At 44.1% G+C, this 20,019-nt stretch overlaps 1 protein-coding gene across 1 annotated transcript in view; it reads left to right on the plus strand.

The window, feature by feature from the left end:
- The first annotated feature begins 3,452 nt into the window (after nucleotides 1-3,452).
- LOC123762234 (protein O-linked-mannose beta-1,2-N-acetylglucosaminyltransferase 1) overlaps nucleotides 3,453-20,019 on the plus strand; it is a 67,637-nt gene continuing 51,070 nt past the window's right edge. Inside the window, exons 1-6 of the mRNA XM_069327121.1 lie at nucleotides 3,453-3,479; nucleotides 5,264-5,744; nucleotides 6,634-6,684; nucleotides 9,114-9,190; nucleotides 13,477-13,686; nucleotides 14,271-14,490. Coding sequence (XP_069183222.1) covers nucleotides 3,453-3,479; nucleotides 5,264-5,744; nucleotides 6,634-6,684; nucleotides 9,114-9,190; nucleotides 13,477-13,686; nucleotides 14,271-14,490 — 1,066 coding nt within the window. The remainder of the gene's footprint in view (nucleotides 3,480-5,263; nucleotides 5,745-6,633; nucleotides 6,685-9,113; nucleotides 9,191-13,476; nucleotides 13,687-14,270; nucleotides 14,491-20,019) is intronic.

Below are 20,019 nucleotides of genomic sequence, written 5' to 3' on the forward strand. Positions count from 1 at the left end.
ATATATATATATATATATATATATATATATATATATATATATATATATATATATATATATATATATATATATATATATATATATATGTATACAGACATATATATAAACATGAATCACAGAGGAGTTAAAATAAAATGAAGATGTGTTATGAACAATAGAAATTCCAGAGTGATTCAGTGGCCCCGAGCCCAGGAATGGAGGTGGGTAGTGACGTCACGGCCCACACGAGGCTAGAATGGTCGCCAGGGAAGGTAAGCAAACACTCGCTGGGTCACGGTGCCTTTCTCCAGCGCTACCCAACACCTGTCACAACCATCATTATCTCTCGTGTATATTTTGACCCATGTGGCAAAGTGTTGCTCAGCAATTGCATTTAAATCTTTCTATCAAAATGCATGTTATTTTTTAGAAAATGTGAGCAAAAATATTCTTTACCAGTATCAACAGTCGTTACGATTATATTGATTTAAATCTGCAGGTGAAAGAAATGTGATTAATGCTGGCAAGTTTGGCCTCTAAAATAACTCGCATTCCAACGAAATATATCATCATTTCCTGTATTATTTATTATAAAATCTCGCGTTTAGCAACGGGAGCTTTGCAGTGCATAGTGAGCAAATATACGGTCTCTATAAAGGAAATAACTTTCCTGGAAATGACAACATCGATTTATCATTTCCTTTTATACTAGGCTGCAACACATGTTGAGATAGGCGTAAAATCCATTTTGTCTCGCTAAAAAAATGGCAAGAATAACTGTAAGATACTTTCTAAAGTAAGGTGTTTGTCATAGTTTTATAATGGATAAGAAATTTGCTCTGGAGATGAAAAAGATAAATTTTATATTAGGGAGATATCAACCGATTAAGTGGACGTAAACGGAAGAAAGACTTTGTGACAGGGAGAGTGAATGTGCACAGTGTCACTGGCTATCCTACGTGTCATTTTCTATCCTACGTATCACATTCTAAACAGTATATGTGCAGTTTATATATACTGTAACGCAAAGGAAGAGTAAATCTATTTGGATCTTATTTATGTAAAATAATACAAGCTGTTTGATACTTATTCCAGAATAATGACCTTGCCACACCTATTACCATTTATTTGTTTACTTTATTTTACCTGACTTTTATTCTTGTGCAATTAATGTTCTCAGATTTGCAATATTGCGCGATTCTCAATGATCAGCAAACAAGTGGTTACTGTTCATGGCCGAGCTGGGGAGCACGAACAGAAGAGAGGAGGTAATCGCAGATGGGAGCTGACAAATACTGAGGTAACATGCTGGAGGTAGACACAATCAACGGCTGTAGGGCTGAACAGCGTGTCATAATGGTTACTGAAAAAAAAGTTCAAAGGTCACCAGTGTACCTATGAATTGATCTTCAACATAGCACTGCAGAGCTACCCAACAGCCGGAAGAAGGCGAATGTAATACCAATATACAAGAAAGGGAAACAGCAGCAACAACTGAATTACAGACGAGTTTCAATGCAAGAAACTTGAGAGAATATACGCACCAACAAGTATTAAATGAAGGAAGATCGTGTGTGACGAACCAACCGAAATTCGTCGAGAAAGTTTCGTCGTCGAAATTTGACGAATTTTCTGAATTTCGTCGACAATAATGCAGGACAGAGCACATCTTTCAAAACTGCTTTAAAGCTTTTGACGAAAGTTAAAGTAACTAAGAGAGCATACACTAGGTAAAAAGTACATAACAGAGAGTAGGCAGATAACAATCAATTTGGTATTAGATTAATGAAGTATAACAAGCGATGTTAACGAATATGTCTTGGGATAAACTATTCCTGATCTATGACAATGACTTACCATTAAGTAAAGTTCTACACGTCGATGCTTGAAGATGACACCAAATTAATAAGAGTCGGAACAGATGAAGGCTGAAGAGTTCTCCAGATGATCCAATACAGCCTGAAGTGTTACTTGTGAAATGGTTATCGGAGTTGAATACCAATAAGTGTAAGGTGATGCTAATAGAAACAGGACACTAGTACACAATGAAGGTGAATTGCTTACCAGAATTAACTAAAAAAATAACAATGGAGTAAATATAACAACAAGTCTTACCTCAGAGGAATACATAGATAAGACAACGTCAGAGGCATATAATAACTTGACTTCATCAGGACAGCTATATTCACCTTGAAAGAAGACATCCAGATCACTGCACACTTCCTAAGCACGAATGTAATCTTAAAAAGGTTTAGAAGTTCACAACGACGAAAGAATTAGGCTACATGAGAAAAGTATGATAAATTGTGATGGAACTGGACTTCTGACTCTAACAAAGAAAGAAAAGATGAGACATGGTCCACGTATAAACTACTGACGGATAAAGAACATTTGGAAATGTTTGCAGTGAATAAACAGAGAACCAGAGAACTTGGACGGATGCTGGAGACAAGTCATAAAGATGAGAGAAAACATTGTAAGAGTACAGTAGGAGGTCGATGGAGAACGCTAGAGGAGGAGGAAGGAAGAGGAGGAGGAAGTAGGTCAGTTTCATACATAATTTAAAAAAAAAAAACATACGATATGAGACATAATGTAGGCCGAGAATTATTGTATTATAGGCTAGATAAGTATAAAAGAGAAGGTCGCCGGCGAGCACACACAGGTGAGGAAGCATACAAAGTCACGGTGTTTACACACACCAACCTACCGTTACATGCAGCACAACATCCTAACAACCTAATAGTTACATAGACACACATTTATCTCTTCGTAAGTGATGGTGTTCAGACAAAGAAAACAAAAGATGGCGGAGCGCATGCGCGGACTGCCTCCCTCCATACACTTGCGTGCTGGCAACCATTGCAGGTGCAGTACTCAACCCCGGGCTGATGTCACTCCCACTAATACCCTCCGCTATTATCTACACCTCAAATTGCAGTTTTAAAAACGCCTATCAGTGCTATAGTGAAGTCAGGAGAATGCGCCAGCTGTAGTGACAGTCAAAAACATGTTCAAATAATTACGATGACGTATAGACCAGAATTACCTGAGAATATTACGTCATGACAAGAGTGACGTCATAGCAAGGTGTGGCTGGAGGGTTGGCAGGTGAGGTGGCTGCCACGTGCATCACCCCGCGCACCCTCAGGCACGCCTCACTCCTTTTTTGTACTACCACAGCCATTAATGCCTACCACAACAATAATTGCAACAAAATAAACAATGCAATGATTATAAACGAGAAGGGAAACCAAAACACAAAGGTATTATGTATTTTGACAAAGGTAGGAATAGGCAGACAAGGGAAGGAAAGATACACTCGGTCCTGGGATCGGCGTCGCCCCTGAATCAACAACAACATCAACAGCTGGAGACATTTCTTGCAGGAAAAGTTGGTGATAAATAGTGAGGTTTAGTGGTGGGTGAGCGGGCCGGCGCCAGTATCATCTGGCGGGTGGACAGTGGAAGGTATGGAGGGCGACGCAGCAGGGAGCAAGGTGAGGCGGCCTGGGGAGCACTCTGGCCCCCGGCACACTGCAATGGACAGCTTCCGGTGTTGTGTCGGGCGCTGGCCTCTGTCGGAACACCCTAGCGTCGCTTGTGAGCCAGGAGTGCTGGGTGCCAGGGTGACGGATGAGGACGCTTGGTGTGGTGTGTGTGTGTGTGTGTGTGTGTGTGTGTACTCACCTAGTTGTGTTGGCGGGGGTTGAGCTCTGGCTCTTTGGTCCCGCCTCTCAACTGTCAATCAACTGGTGTACAGATTCCTGAGCCTATTGGGCTCTATCATATCTATATTTGAAACTGTGTATGGAGTCAGCCTCCACCACAACACTACTTGATGCATTCCATTTGTTAACTACTCTGACACTGAAAAAATTCTAACGTCTCTGTGGCTCATCTGTGTACTAAGTTTCCACCTGTGTTCCCTTGTTCGTGTTCCACCCGTGCTAAAGAGTTTGTCTTTGTCCACCCTGTCAATTTCCCTGATAATTTTGTAGGTGGTTATCATGTCTCCCCTTACTCTTCTGTTTTCCAGGGTTGTGAGATTCAGCTCCCTTAACCTTTCCTCGTAGCTCATTCCTCTCAGTTCCAGGACCAGTCTGGTGGCATACCTCTGAATCTTCTCTAACTTCGTCTTGTGTTTAACTAAGTATGGACTCCAGGCTGGAGCTGTGTGTGTGTGTGTAATTACCTAAGTGATTACCACACACACACACACACAGTGTGTGTGTGTGTGTGTGTGTGTGTGTGTGTGTGTGTGTGTGTGTGTGTGTGTGTGTGTGTGTGTGTGTGTGTGTGTGTGTGTGTGTGTGTGTAGAGAAGTATGTGTCTCTCTCTAGGAATTGGTTTGATTATAGTCATCTTCATTATTAGAATTTGCCTCATACAAATTGCATATAAATTAAGTAAACAAAATTAAAATTTACCTTTTGAGTGTGACTGGTGCAGCTGTCTCAGTTTGTCTGTTTAGAGGCGGCAGCCGGGGCAGGACTCCCTCGGCAAAGGCATCTTTTCCTATATAGATATAGATAGGCTTGTAGTCGCAGACATGTCAACAACATCATATCGCTGCCTACCGTAAAACGTCATAATTTCCGTTTTTTAATGTGTTCGCATTTTTCATTTGTCACATAATAATTCAGGCATAACGTTATATGAATAAACAAACTGTGCTGATGTTAAACTTGCTTAAAATTTTGTCGTCTACTGTCAGTCAACCCGTCCTCTCAAAATAACGTCGCTTTTCGCTCGTATGCGCGCTACGGCCAAAAACTGACGTAATTGTAAATGAAATCTGCTCACGAAAGTGATGTACTGTCCCGTTTTCTGTTTGGGTCCTCTAGCTTAGTCTGTTAGGTTAGGAGTGGACACTTTCAATTAACGTTTTTCATGACGTTTTGAAACTTTAGGATAATTTCCTGCCCTCCTAACCTACCAAGGACCCTTAACTACGCTACGTGATATGCGTGGCGTAGTATGTATGCACTATGCGCTACGGCCAAATATGGACGTAATTCAAAATGGAAATTTATTTTCCAATTAAATTTTGGAGTTTTTTTTCAAAGCAGCAAGTAAAGGGTCCTCTGGTAGGTTAGGAGGACAGGAAGTTCTCCTAAGGTTTCAAAACGTCATGAAAACCGTTAATTAAAAGTTTCTTCTCCTAATCTAACAGCCTAAGCCAGAGGACTCAAAACAGAAAACGGGACAGTACGTTACTATCGTGAGCCGATTTCATTTTGAATTACGTCGATTTTTAGCCTGAGTGCACATACGTGCGAAGAGCGACGTAATTTGTAAGAGGACGTGTTGGCCAGGTCACCGTCAACTCTCCTGCACCAACATCCACAAGTTGTCCACCGCTCAGCAGCCATCCAGCTCTCAGTTCTATCATCCATGCATCCCCTCGTATCTGGCACACTTTCAGTATTACTGTCCTAGACGTACAAAAATTCTTTCCCATCATCATGGACAGAGTCTGAGCGCACGGCGTCGCCCCCAGAATCACCGTCCCCACCAGCAGCCTCGCTGCCTACACCATCCTCACCGCCTGCACCAGCCTCACCGCCTGCACCAGCCTCGCCGCCTGCACCAGCCTCACCGCCTGCACCAGCCTCACCGCCTGCACCAGCCTCGCCGCCTGCACCAGCCTCACCGCCTCGCAACAATACTGGTGCCTGTGGCTCTGGCTCATCTAGTGCTCTACTGCTCATTTGCTGATGGCACCAGAATAGATGACATTTACCAACATTGGCTCCAAGAAGGTAAGAGATTTTGAGTAGTTTATCATTGTCAGAGATTAATTGGTGTTCACAGCTACAAGTCAACATTGTTTGATTATGTATCAAGACCCAAGATATGTGTACTAATAAGAAACTATTCAATATTTAAAACTTTTTTGACGTTATTAATGACGTTTCAATGCATAACTTACCATTCTGCTACTTACTAAACTATTATTGATGGCTGCATGTACAGCCTGGTATGCTGTGCCCGACCCAGCCATACACAGAGATTAAAAATTAAGCGTTTATGGTCTGTTGTTGACTGATCTATATATAAAAAAAAGTTTAAATATAGCCTCATACAGAGTTACTGGTTATGGTAGTATTGATCACACATAATACATGTCCTTTCCCCTCAAGCTCATATTCCGAGGTAAGGTGAGGTAATTATCAGGAGGAAGTACTAAGCCATTACTATATAGCACTTACAAGGGATATGAAGATATGATTTAGGATAATTTGAAGGACAGGAATGATGCCCAACCACTTGGACGGTTTTACCTATTCTCATATGTAACCAACGTATACTGCGGTTGTTGACTATTGGTCTTACCCAGTGACGACTTCACAAACCACTAGTCGTTAGGTAATGTCATAGTTGATACTAACATCCTCCTTTCGTTTGCATTTAACCTTAATTTTGTAAGTTGTTTATTGTATGTTAGAACTATTCAACAGTAAGTAATTGTGTTTCCCATCATGCTCATTTTCTTAAGCTAATTTTTGTTCCTGTTCTGATGTACCTCTGCCACCTATTGAAATATAATGTATATAGGCATATGTATACATATATAAAAATATAATGAAATATAATGCTAGGTGTTAAATATACTTGGGTTGTATGAGTGAGGCTTTGACTCCTCCGCAGGTGACAAGTCTCTGAAGGCTGTGGGCAGCGAGGTCTTCCTCCGCCGACAAGGTCAGTTATTATATATTATTTTCTACCCAAAACATGGCCATTAAGTTACAATGGTAACCAGCACACAATATATACAGCCTCGTCTCTCCCGAGGATACAGCTAGAGAGCTGCTACAGGACATTGTGGGCTATTGAGCATTAAGTCACGTGAGGCGAGTAAAGTTCTTTTACAGGCTCAACCTGTAATTGCATCACAGATATTACATCTACTGTGGAATATTGTTGGACTTGTTTGGGCATGAGGCCATCAGAGCTCAACACTACTGACTCCACGCAGGCCAATGCCCTTCTAGCCTTAAATTTGTAAACGAATTTGTTGACTTACTCGCAGGCATCAGGTGTGAGTTTGTCTCTGGATCAACAGAGTTGGATCAATGGAGTTGGTATTTGGTCACCAATGTACCCGTGAAGGAGACTGTTGGAATGATGATGGAGAAAGTTCAATAAGATCCAGTTTGTACTTCCATTGACAGCCTGGAATGTGTACCCGGAATGCGTACTTAAGGAAACTACTCGAAACATGTATTAAAGACGCACCCTTTCTGAGCGCTGATGGTCTCTTGTACAAACAAGTAGATGATGTTGCCATGGGTTCCCCTTTTGGTGTCCTATTTGTGAATGTTACATGGGCACTATTGATCAGAAAGACCATGTTGACATGAGCCTAAAACCTGACGTCTAATGTAGGCATTTTGATGACATATTCCTGGAGGTACCCGGCACTTGCTACTTGCGCTTGCTACAGCTGAAGGATGTATTCAAGTGAGGTTCTGTGCTAACTTTCACTTACGAGATGGAGAGTGAAGGCAAGCTGCTTCTCCTAGATGTAACAGTCTCCGAAAGGAATGGACGGGCTGAGATGACAGCCCGTCCTCATAAGCAAAGCCAAATGCTCGTTAACCCAGCCACCAAACCCCAGCTGTTTATGAATGAAAAACGGTTTACACACGACTCACAACTGATGACGTTCGAACACTTCCGGAACAAGTGCTTCACTCACGAATTTTGTTCGAACCACAACGCTGTAAATGCTTCACCCACGTACTACAAATATAAATAATCGCCAACAGAACTTAAACATTTAACCTAATCAATGCCTATATATACACAATATGCTAATATATTATAATATTAATTTATATTTGAGAAAATTCCCGTTTTGAATGAAGAGCATGTAAAAATTTATGAATGCGTCTGTGGGGTCGACCGCTGGATGGAATGGACTCGAGTCGAAGATGAGTTGTAAATGCTTCACCCACGTACTACAAATACAAATAATCGCCAACAGAGCCTAAACACCTAACCTAACCAGGGCCTAAATTTGTACAATACGGTAATATAAAATAACATTAATTTATATTTAAGAAAATTCCTGTTTTAAATGAACAGCATGTTAAAATTTATGAATGTGTCTTTGGGGTCGACCACTAGAGGGAATGGACTTGGTCTGAGGACGGGTTGCAACTTAAGATAATTTGCCCCGTGGGAAAGACGAAATTTGCTACCCGACCTTTAGTGCATATCTAGACTATTATTCATTCTTAATAGTCTTTAAATTATACGAATAATTGAAAAAACGTTGAAAACTGACTTGCTTTGGTAATATTTTTTGATAATAATTGTATACCAGTTACTGACTGTTGGTGAACTCGTAACAAGCACCAACCACTGTCGTTGTGGCCACGGGGTAGTCAGAGGTCAGGCGTGTCCCACGGTAGTGTGGTGACTGGTGCAGGTGTGGTGTGACCTGACGCTTTGTGCAGGTGTGGTGTGACCAGTCTTTTGGTCCCGCGCTCTCGGACCTCGTGGAAGGTCCACAGGGACCTTCCACGAGGTCCCTGTATTCACCTAGTTGTGCTTGCGGGGGTTGAGCTTTGTTCGAGCGCAATCTGTCCGATTGCCCGAACTGTCAATCAACTGTTACCTTGAGGTGCTTCCGGGGCTTAGGGTCCCCGCGGCCCGGTCGTCGACCAGGCCTCCTGGTCGATGTACAAAAAACGTACAAAAACTAATACGTACGTATGTATTATTACGTATTTTGTACGTACAAAAACTATTACTACTAATTTTTTCACACACACACATACACCCTCAGGAAGCAGCCAGTGACAGCTAACTCCCAGGTACCTATTTACTGTTGGGTAACAGGGGCATCAGGGTGAAAGAAACTGCCCGTTTGTTTCTGCCGGCAGCCAGGATCGAACCCAGACCCTGCGATTACGAGTACCAAGCGCTGGCTATTCAGTCACGGCCCCCCCCCCCACTCCCTGAAGGGGGGGGGGGGTGTGAGGGTGAGTTATTATCGAGATATGATTCCCAGTTTTTTAGGGTGATAACTAGTGTGAGTGTGACGGGTTAAGAGCAGGTGTGATAACGCAGAGTGAGGGTGTGTGGAGTGCGGGCCCTCACACTGCCTCTTCCTTCTACAGTGCTCGCCTCCAACACCATCACCGTCCAGGTCATGGTCGACGCTCTCACCATCCAAGTCACCGTCGACGGCAAACAGGTGAGGCTACGTCCATCTTATTCTCTCACACCTCAGAATTATGATGCCACAGGTGACGAATTCATTCAAGCTATGTACATATATTAGTCTAAACACTTATTAAGACTTAATACGCTCCCTGCAGACACTCATCCACCCCCCCCCCCACAAGACCAAAAACCATAAAAGCCAGAGAGGAATTTTTGTTTCCATTTGTTTTGTTCTTGTAATTTATCTTGTTCTATATAGAAATTCTGAAACTACAAATTCCTGTACTATTCCTGTATATAAATGTTATAATGAATGACAAAAGGGTCATATCTTGATACATTAGTCAGCCTGGACGAGATGCTGGTGGAATAGGCTAGTGACTTGTAAGTAGAGGAGGGGGGAGGGCAGAGACTAGAACACTGAGTGGAAGACATTTAGATCGTAAATGACTGCAAATTGCTCTCTCAGTTCACGTGGACTACTGGATAGTTCCTGTAGTTAATATTTAAATATACCTATTTAAATATTTTGATAGAATGAATCGGTGATTGTTCCTGAGTAGGTTCCCTTTAGTATTTTGCCATTCACGCTGTATCATCTCTCGCCCTACAATGAGAAACATGGCAGCGATGAGGAGCCCGGCCGTTCTTACCAGCTCTTCCGGTATTCTTTACAATTTCTAAGTTTTTTCGCAAGTCTCCCACCTGGTGGTATTGCTTGCTTTCTGCTTGCTTCGCACCATTTGATGTCCTCAACTTAGAATGCCTCTTCCCAGAAGAGTAGCACAAATGCTCCGTGAATTATGGTGATAGAAGCATAAAGTTTGACTCGCATCTAGGGAATGTCCAAAGAAAAAAAGTTCTAATATTGGGCCATCGCCGTTTTTTCTTGTTGCGGCTATTTTAGCCACATTCCCAGATGACCGCCACCAGATCTTATTGTCCACAATCTAGTAGACAAGATCCAGCCGTGGAATTTATAACTTGAATCGGAAGTACCATTTCAACTACAGGGTATTTACAATTATAATGTAAGGAGTGTCGTACTTTATTATAATTCCATCTCATCAGTTTCTGAATTAAGGAAATTGTCAGGAGAGAACGCAAAGCCAGTATAGTTAAGTAAGGTTTTATTCACTGTAAGGAGGTGAATTATTGTTGATAAATGTTGCACTGTTGATACGGGGTAACATGCAACACTGTTAGAGGAGTCGACCCCACCAGCCTTCGTGCTCTGGTCAGGACCTTGTGTCCTATAGGCTTACCGTTCCTGGTCAATGGCTCGGCTCCTGTGTCACATCAACACAAGTTGAAATAAGTTTGTCTTCCTAAAAACGCATATTAATGTTTAAATAAAACATATCTGGTTCTTTGTGATACAGATATATAACAAAGCATTTAATGATCGTCTCTTCGCGAGCCATATTTTTATATATACATTGGATAGTCCTAAGATAGTGACGCACTAGGTTTCTTCAGAATATTGCTGAGTCCTGGTCATTTATTTACGCATAATTTCATCTGTTTGGGAAATGTAGCTTTAGTTTGTTGATATTAACATGGGTGGGCGAGAAGTGTTGCCACCAGGTGATCCTTAAGTAGTCAAGGAGGGGCATTGTCATGCCCTCCAAACTTTCCTTTTAGTTCGCTGCTAATGTGTAACGCAGGCGTGGGGGCAACATGGCGGCCGAGGCGGCGTCATCCCTGGTTGGCTTATCTGCCTAGTCTGCTCCTCCAGGCACCAACGATGTGTATTTTGTGACGCGCGCACACGTTGTTGTTATAGATTCAGCTACTCGGAACAAGTTCCAAGTAGCACGGGCTATGGTGAGCCCGTAGTGGACTTACCTGGCACACACACACTTGTTGTGTGTTTAATATTGTATCGCAGGTGTGGTGCTCGAGCAACGAGCAGCGTTGCAGGTGTGGTGCTCGAGCAACGAGCAGCGTTGCAGGTGTGGTGCTCGAGCAACGAGCAGCGTTGCAGGTGTGGTGCTCGAGCAACGAGCAGCGTTGCAGGTGTGGTGCTCGAGCAACGAGCAGCGTTGCAGGTGTGGTGCTCGAGCAACGAGCAGCGTTGCAGGTGTGGTGCTCGAGCAACGAGCAGCGTTGCAGGTGTGGTGCTCGAGCAACGAGCAGCGTTGCAGGTGTGGTGCTCGAGCAGCGTTGCAGGTGTGGTGCTCGAGCAGCGTTGCAGGTGTGGTGCTCGAGCAACGAGCAGCGTTGCAGGTGTGGTGCTCGAGCAACGAGCAGCGTTGCAGGTGTGGTGCTCGAGCAACGAGCAGCGTTGCAGGTGTGGTGCTCGAGCAACGAGCAGCGTTGCAGGTGTGGTGCTCGAGCAACGGGCAGATGTGTAACTAAGCCATGTATATTGAGAGAGGAGTACTGAGACGGGCCATCACGCACCGCTCCTGTGCCAAGTACACTACGGGCTCACCCGCATAGCCCGTTCTACTTGCCCCGCTCCTGTGGCAGGTAAGTTACGAGCTCACCATAGCCCGTGCTACTTGGTGCTTGTTCAGAGTAGCTGAATCTATAACAACAGCAGCAGCATGAGACGGCCCAGAGGGCTGAGCAGCAGGCGGCGGCCCCACCGCCCCAACACATTGTACTTCACCAGGAGTTAAAATGAACCCGGCCCCTCCCCGCCCTCATGTTCCCTCCCGTGGTCTTGGTAACACAGCTTCTGTAGCCGTCTGCACCTTCGTGCAAATATCTTCGTGATGGACAAATAGAAAGTAGAATTTGATTTTTTTTAGTCGCGAAAAAGTAAAGGTAAAACTAAACTTAAATATTCTTAGGCCTAGTATAACATAAATATGTACTATATTAGGCCTCGGCGTTTATTAGGCTTCGGATGGTTAGGCTAGGCTTCACTGACAACATAAATAGAAAAACTGTTTCGGTTTGTCAAAATTTAGTAATACAGAAACCTCCTTTCTACTGGTCCATATTTGTATGATGGACCACATCGTTACTATAAGTACTCTCAATTTAACTCGGTCTAACTCTTGCACTTTTTTACATTTCTAACATTGAAGAGGATCTTTTTGAGATCTGTGATTCCTTTGTAGCTCCAGTTCGCCTTCATGACCACTCTTACTGCTGTTCCCAGTTTTGAATATTGCTTATTGTCAGTTATTGTCTAAATTGTCAATTCTTCATAAAATCTAAAAAGTCGCTATTATGTTCTTCCTATTCCTTATCTCCTCCTTGTCTTGCTTTATGCTCTTCCAGACAGGGATTCCATGCCAGGGGTGCACACTAAAGAGTTTCACATAGGCATACGACCTGAAAGTCTTTGTTTAAATCCCTGAAGGCTACTCTGGCGTTGGTCAGTTTGATATATGCCACTGGCATTTTTCTTCTAATGTGTGCATCTGGCACTAGCTTTGGTGTTCTGTTGACACCTTCTCCTATTGTCCTATTGAACCTATTCCAATGCAAGAATCTGTCATCCCTCCATTTGATACTGCTGTATAGGTCTTCCTTCTTCTATTCAAAAGGTTTTCATACCTTTTGATTTGTCTGGGTTAAATGTTGCAGCAGCATCTCAGATCATGGGATTTAATAAAGATCCGTGTACAGGGTATCAGAGTACCCCATTGTTCCGAAACTCTTTAGTCTTGCGTCATCAGCAAACATTGATGTAGCTGTTCACTTGAGACAGTTAAGCAAGTCCCAGCTGTGTCTGGGTACAAGTGACAGGATGAACAACCCAGCGGGTTTTCTTCCTATTGGGGAGTGTTGTACATTCTGCTATGGCGGTATGTTCACTCACAAGATGAGTGGCGCTGCCCAATAAACTCGCCCCTCGGGGCAAAATTTAAATTTAAATTGATGTAACTCGGCAAATTTCTTGTCATGTCGTTGACTTAAACTATAAATATGATGGGACTCGGCACCGCCCCTTGTAGTACTCCACTCGTTATTTTTAGATAAATATTTAGTTATATTTTGTTAAATTAAGTATGGATACTTTAGGTTCAGCTTATTACTTTAATTTACATGATTCTAAATCTGGTTGATATTATAGGTTTAACCTAGATAGTTTACATAGCTTGGGTTAGGCAGAGTTTGGAAAAGATTAAGTTAAGCAAAGATGAATAGCATGACACTGCTTCTTTGCTGAGAAGTGCTCCTTCACCCACCTCGGCGCTCCTTCAGCTACACGGGCCTGCTTCTCCAGCATGAGGGGATCGCTTGTCTAATCAGTTTGCAACCCTCCCTCTCTCTCTCTTTCTCTAATATTTGGTTGTAGAGGTGCCATATGTTTGTCAAGCAGGATTCAACGTTGTAAACTCCGTGTTGGTGCAGGTGCTGCGGCAGTACAACGTGACGACCCAGGTGTCGCCGGGGACATATTCTACAGCCCACCGCGGAGTTCACGTAATCACTCTCCACCCAAACCGTGGCACGACCACCTTCACCGCCTACTACCGCACCTGGCAGCCTCGAGCCACCAAGGGCCTCGTCCACACCCTCCTCAGCCTCCAGCCTGGCACTCTGCTCGTCCTGGCCGCCCCCGTGAGTACACTACAGCGTCTGCCGCCTCTGTATGGCAGTCAAGGCAAGCCTCCCTAATTATGATTGCTTCTGACGTCACACCTCGGCAATCCTCAGAGTGGTTTTGTGTTATGAACAGCACCCCTCGGCGTCTGTTGCAACCAGTGGGTTGCTCTGGCATAAGGCTTAAGGCCTAACCCTATCTCTGCAGGGTTATTAAGGCCGCTAAAACAGGTTATTGGCCTGCTAGTATACTCTTGTCCTGAACATTGTCCAGGACCAGAGTAAACTCTGTGTATACACCGCGAAGTCGGGCTACACCTCTCCCTGTGTATGTGGCTGTGTCGCTTGTGAGTGGCTTAGCCACAGTATGGAATAAAACACAGTCCGTGGTTTTGGCCTTTTATAGAAATTCAGTAATTGTTTCTTCAGTTTATTTCCACACCAGTTTTGTGGGATTTTAACAATGAATATTATGCAAATAAATAAAATTACTATTGAACACAACAACGACATATTCAGTAGTTATAATGCAGAACATTGTGTCTTAAACTGTAAGCAGTTCCAATATTAATGGTAGTCGTGACTACGACCCATGTCTCTAGGGCGACTGGCGATACTTCTTCGATGACGACACCAACGACTTCCTGGAGAAGTTCTTGCGAGGCTGGTGGGTGGGCGAAGTGTGTAGTGGAGAGATGTGGGCGGCGGTGGCCACGGTGGGCGGGAGGCTCTGGGCGGAGGCGGCCACCACCCTCAGGAGGTATACCAGCAGCGCCTCCTCGCCTCTCTGGCTGACGGCCTCCGTGCCCAGAGCACCGCCAGGTGGGTCCTCGACTGTTTTTAGTTTCTAATTTTATGTATGAATACTATAGGATTGTATTTACAATCTATTCTGCTTCTCCTCGTTAGCTTTGTGTCACCAGATGTCCACATGAAGCCTATTACAGCTTCGAAATTCAATGTCTTTCTTTATTATGCACCCCATACCCCATCCTGTGGGCGGTGGTGTGAAAGATTACTGAGGCACATAATCGGTTCAGGAACTGAACCCTCTAGTTCGTTTAGCTAAGCAAATAAAATTTTTTTACGCTAGTTACAATTATTAATGTTTTATATACATGTACACATACTCATACATAGATGTACATATATATACATATGCATATTTAATCACCTACACAAATACACGCATCAATAATCTTTTGTATCACTGATTCAACAAGAGGCTCACAAGTCACTTTACATCTATAGTGAGTCACACAGTTACTAGTCTTGCTGCACACCCACCCAACTGGGCGGCAGCTTTACAGTCGTGTGCATGCATTACCTACAGTAAGCAAATTTTGGATACTTCGCTAAGATTTCGGGCAGCACATCATTATGAATGAAGTACTTACACATTTCATGGACACCATTAATGGTGTTCTCTAAATTCCGCGATTTTTTCACATTCCATTATATAATGACGCAAAGTATGTGAATAGTTCTGCTGACAGTTTACATTTAGTCAAATCTACATCAGCAGATGTTACAAACTCCCAGAGGTACTTGTAGCCGAGCCTAAGCCTAGCAGTGGTAACATCTAGAAGTCTGCTAACCTTATTGGATGACCCATAGACGTGCGGTTCTTCCTGCATAATAGAATGATGATAGATGAACTGGTGTCAATTTCACTTTGCCTCAAGCCAACCACTTGGGCTGGACGGTAGAGCGACGGTCTCGCTTCATGCAGGTAGGCGTTCAATCCCCGACTGTCAAAGTGGTTGGGCACCATTCCTCCCCCAGTCCCATCCCAAATCCTTATCCTGGTCCCTTCCATGTGCTATTTAGTCATAATGGCTTGTCTCTTTCCCCTGATAGTTCAATTCAAAATTCGTCTCCAAAATTTAGTTGATGTTTCCGGAATATTGCTGCCCTCGGGCTGCTCAAAGACAGTCAAAGTTGGTAATCAGTTCCCTCTTTACGAGCAAAAGTCTTGGCCAACTCATCAGTTCTAACACAAGATTATTTACACAAAATATCGCATAAATTACCTTACCTTTGTATGTTTTAAATTAATATACGTAGTGCATGTATTGAGATTTCTTGAGCTTTATGAAATATTCATTAATTTATCTTAAATTGTGTATAATTTATACTGTGATTCGAAGCTCCTTAAGGCTTTGCGCGGACACCTTCTGTATAAACTGTCTCCATCTATCACATTGAAAGGATATATTGCATTAAATTATAAAACATTATGTAAAGTTCTTGTAGAAATTTGCGTCAAAATAATGAAATTTAATATGTATATACACTAGGACGGTTATCCTCCAGTGCCCGGGGAGTCTCCACCCCCCCCCCCCCCACCCCTCTTCCCTCCTCCCCACCGTCCCCCCATCTCCCTACCCTCCACTCTCGCCCCCTTCAACCTCGAGATATTAATTTAAGTGGTACTCTCAAGAAATTTATTACAATGTTTAGAAGTACTGAAACAACTGTAAGAGACCCAACAACTGGGTCTCTTACAATTTTTTGTATCAATACATGAGGTACATCTGCATTAGTGCAGCTACCCTAGACTATATGAAGTGGAGTACAGTGTCAAAAAAGCTAACTACGTGATGCTAAAAAATCCCCATCACACAGGATGGTTAGTCATACAGAGGCATGTGATAGGCAGTCTGCACTGGCAGACTCCGGATGCATTTTGAGGATATCATCAACACAAGAGTAAGGCAGCAGTAGCAAAGTTCCCATCTCGCAGGATGGTTAGTCATACAGGGCCATATCTTTAGTAGCCTGCACTGGCAAATTTTGGGTATACTGTGAGGATATCTTCAAGAATACGTGAGTGAATAAAGTAATTGCAAAGCTCCATGTACCTCATGCCAACTGGTCTGATAGGTTTAATAACTGGACATTCGGTGATGTAGTGTGTGTGAGATCATGCTGCAGTTCCTGCTCAGAGTTTGCAACTGGAGTACTCAGGATTGGGAGACCCGTCACCTGCAGCCACCTGCCACAGGTAACGGTAACCGAACCTGATCCTTGCAACCACTGTGTCGCACATTCTGGTAGAAGTTTTGTGCTGCCCATAGATATAGGTTTCAGATCTGAACAAATCATAGCTTTTTATACTAGTACTTTCAGGTCGTTGGGAGTCGGTAATTTCTTTCCTATCAGACCTGAGTGTTTGGACCAATACAGTTTTGACAGCAGAGATGGGGATACCTAGATCTAATACACAAAATATATTACAATCACTAAAAACTATAAGGACATCACACGTCTTTCACACTTGGTTCCGTCAGAATTGAAGTCCCCGTGGCGTAGTGGTAACTCACTCGCCAGGCGTTTCGCAAGCGATTTGGCCTGGGTTCGTATCCTGGTTGGGGAGGATTTAAATGGCGCCAATCCTTAACTGTAGCCTATGTTCACACAGAAGTGAATGGGTACCTATTTGTTAAACGATTTGGCGGGTCGTATTCCGAGGAACAATTGAAATCAAATGTTCATTCAGGTAAAAGTACAAGATGAGTTATAAACATATTGTTGGATTTCTAGATAGAAATAGTACATACAATGACTAAAGCCACTAATACCCACAGCGTTTCGGGCAATTAGGGTTAAGGACTTGACAGAAACGCTATGCGTGCTAGTGGCTGTACAAGAATGTAACAACCCTTGAATATATAAATAAACTTTGAACAGACAGACAAGTTACAATATATTGATGCGTCATCCTCATTATAATTGGTCCTTGTATGTAATTACTCTGTTCTATATTTTCTGGGTACTTATTGCAGGTAGTACAAGGTAACGCACCGTTGTTCCCAAGTAGGTCCCCAATTAGATGCAATGTTTATAGCTTCCATGGCTACCATAACTGGAAGAGCGAAATACTTGAGTTTGTCCAGTAAAAATAAATTAGTTTCATTTTCTGTTTGTAGATCCCAATTCGTTTTCATAGCCATAGGATAACTAATCATTTCCATTTTTTTTGCAGGCGATGAGTCACAATAACGTTGCTGAAGTATGTTGACCAGACCACACACTAGGTGAAGGGATGACGACGTTTCGGTCCGTCCTGGACCATTCTCAAGTCGATTGACACAATCGACTTGAGAATGGTCCAGGACGGACCGAAACGTCGTCGTCCCTTCACCTTCTACTGTGTGGTCTGGTAAACATTTTTATTAAAAAGGATTGTCATTTGAAGATTTTTTCATACTTCATTTTCCCCACATTGTGATGATGTATTTCCTTGCTGTTAATTCGTTGTACTCTTCTTCCCTTCTTCCACGCTTTAATTCTTGCTTCTGGCCGTTTGTGTGTTTTTGACACATTTATGACTGCTGCTTCCATCTCGCCACCTGCCCCCTTCATATTTCCTCTTCCCACGCTTTGCCCTTTATATATAATATTTATCCCCTTCATATTCTGCCATTTGGTCCGTGACACGGGACATGTATATGCTACATGTCTGTATTTAAAATCTAACACAACAGTTCTATATTTTGAGGCAACAAGGTACTGTTGGCATCATGTTAAATAGGTTAGGTTATTCATACGTATATTTCTAAGTACATCTGTACGCTTTGTAAGCATGTTCACCCTGTGTATGGGCTGAATGATATATGAAGAACGTAAACGATCAACAAATTACTGAAATTTAACTTACAATACTACTGGATTACCTACTACTATTACCTACAAACCTGCTGATTACTGTTTTCAATAATGCACAATATATTGCTTGGATGGGTTCAGAGATGCAAGAGTTAAGCTATATATGGATGGTGGGGTTGGAGAAGACTTTGCGGCCCATTAATGTCGAGTTAAGGACGACATCTCTTGCTGTTCAAGTGGGTCATGTAAATTCCTGAGGAGCCAACATCCAGCGGGCGAGGCTTGACTGATGACAGGGAATTAGGGAGCGCACGCTACAACGGACCACGGGACTGTAGTATGTGTTTAGTACATGTTATGTGGTCAAGCTTTAGTTGTCCACGGTTATGTTCCATAAGACGTCTGTGGTTCTTGGCATAGCAGAGGAAAGATAAAAAGAGCGAGACAACATAGATATGTGTTAAAAGTAACAAGCTACTTTGACATGAAAAAGTTGCTCCAGTCAGCCTAAAGAATAGTGCAGATAAAACCACATTTATTAAGGAAATGACCAAATCACACACTAGAAAATGAAGAAACGATGATATTTCGAACCGTCCTGGACCCTTATCAAGTAGTATGTGCTGGGAGAGAGTTGTTGTTATAGATTCAGCTTCTGGGACCAAAAAGTTCCAAGTAGCACGGGCTATGGTGAGCCCGTAACTTACCCGGCACAGGAGCGGGGCAAATAGCACGGGCTATGGTGAGCCCGTAGTGTACTCACCTGGCATAGGAGCGGTGCCGTCTGGTGAAATTGATGATTGATTGATAAAGATTGATAAAGATTAAGCCACCCAAGAGGTGGCACGGGCATGAATAGCCCGTAAAAGTTGATGATTGATGGAGAGGTGATTAAATAAGGAGAGGGAGGTGAGGAGTAGGTAAGAGAAGGTCAGGTGTGGAGCAGGAAGGTCAACGCTTGACCTCCAGTCCAGGGGGGGCAGGTCAACGCTTGACCCCCAGGCCAGGGGGGGGTAGGTCAACGCTTGACCCCCAGGCCAGGGGGGGGTGGTAGGTCAACGCTTGATCCCCAGGCCAGGGGGGGTTAGATCAACGCTTGACCCCCAGGCCAGGGGTGGGGTAGGTCAACGCTTGACCCCCAGGCCAGGGGGGGGACAAGTCACGCTTGACCCCCAGGCCAGGGGGGGGGGACAAGTCACGCTTGACCCCCAGGCCAGGGGGGGGACAAGTCACGCTTGACCCCCAGGCCAGGGGGGGGGGACAAGTCACGCTTGACCCCCAGGCCAGGGGGGGGACAAGTCACGCTTGACCCCCAGGCCAGGGGGGGGGGACAAGTCACGCTTGACCCCCAGGCCAGGGGGGGGGACAAGTCACGCTTGACCCCCAGGCCAGGGGGGGGGACAAGTCACGCTTGACCCCCAGGCCAGGGGGGGGGGCAAGTCACGCTTGACCCCCAGGCCAGGGGGGGGGGCAAGTCACGCTTGACCCCCAGGCCAGGGGGGGGGGCAAGTCACGCTTGACCCCCAGGCCAGGGGGGGGGGGGAAAGTCACGCTTGACCCCCAGGCCAGGGGGGGGGCAAGTCACGCTTGACCCCCAGGCCAGGGGGGGGGACAAGTCACGCTTGACCCCCAGGCCAGGGGGGGGACAAGTAACGCTTGACCCCCAGGCCAGGGGGGGGGACAAGTCACGCTTGACCCCCAGGCCAGGGGGGGGGGGGACAAGTCACGCTTGACCCCCAG

The sequence above is a fragment of the Procambarus clarkii genome, chromosome 2 (assembly GCF_040958095.1).
Source record: "Procambarus clarkii isolate CNS0578487 chromosome 2, FALCON_Pclarkii_2.0, whole genome shotgun sequence".
Classification (NCBI taxonomy): Eukaryota; Metazoa; Arthropoda; class Malacostraca; order Decapoda; family Cambaridae; genus Procambarus; species Procambarus clarkii.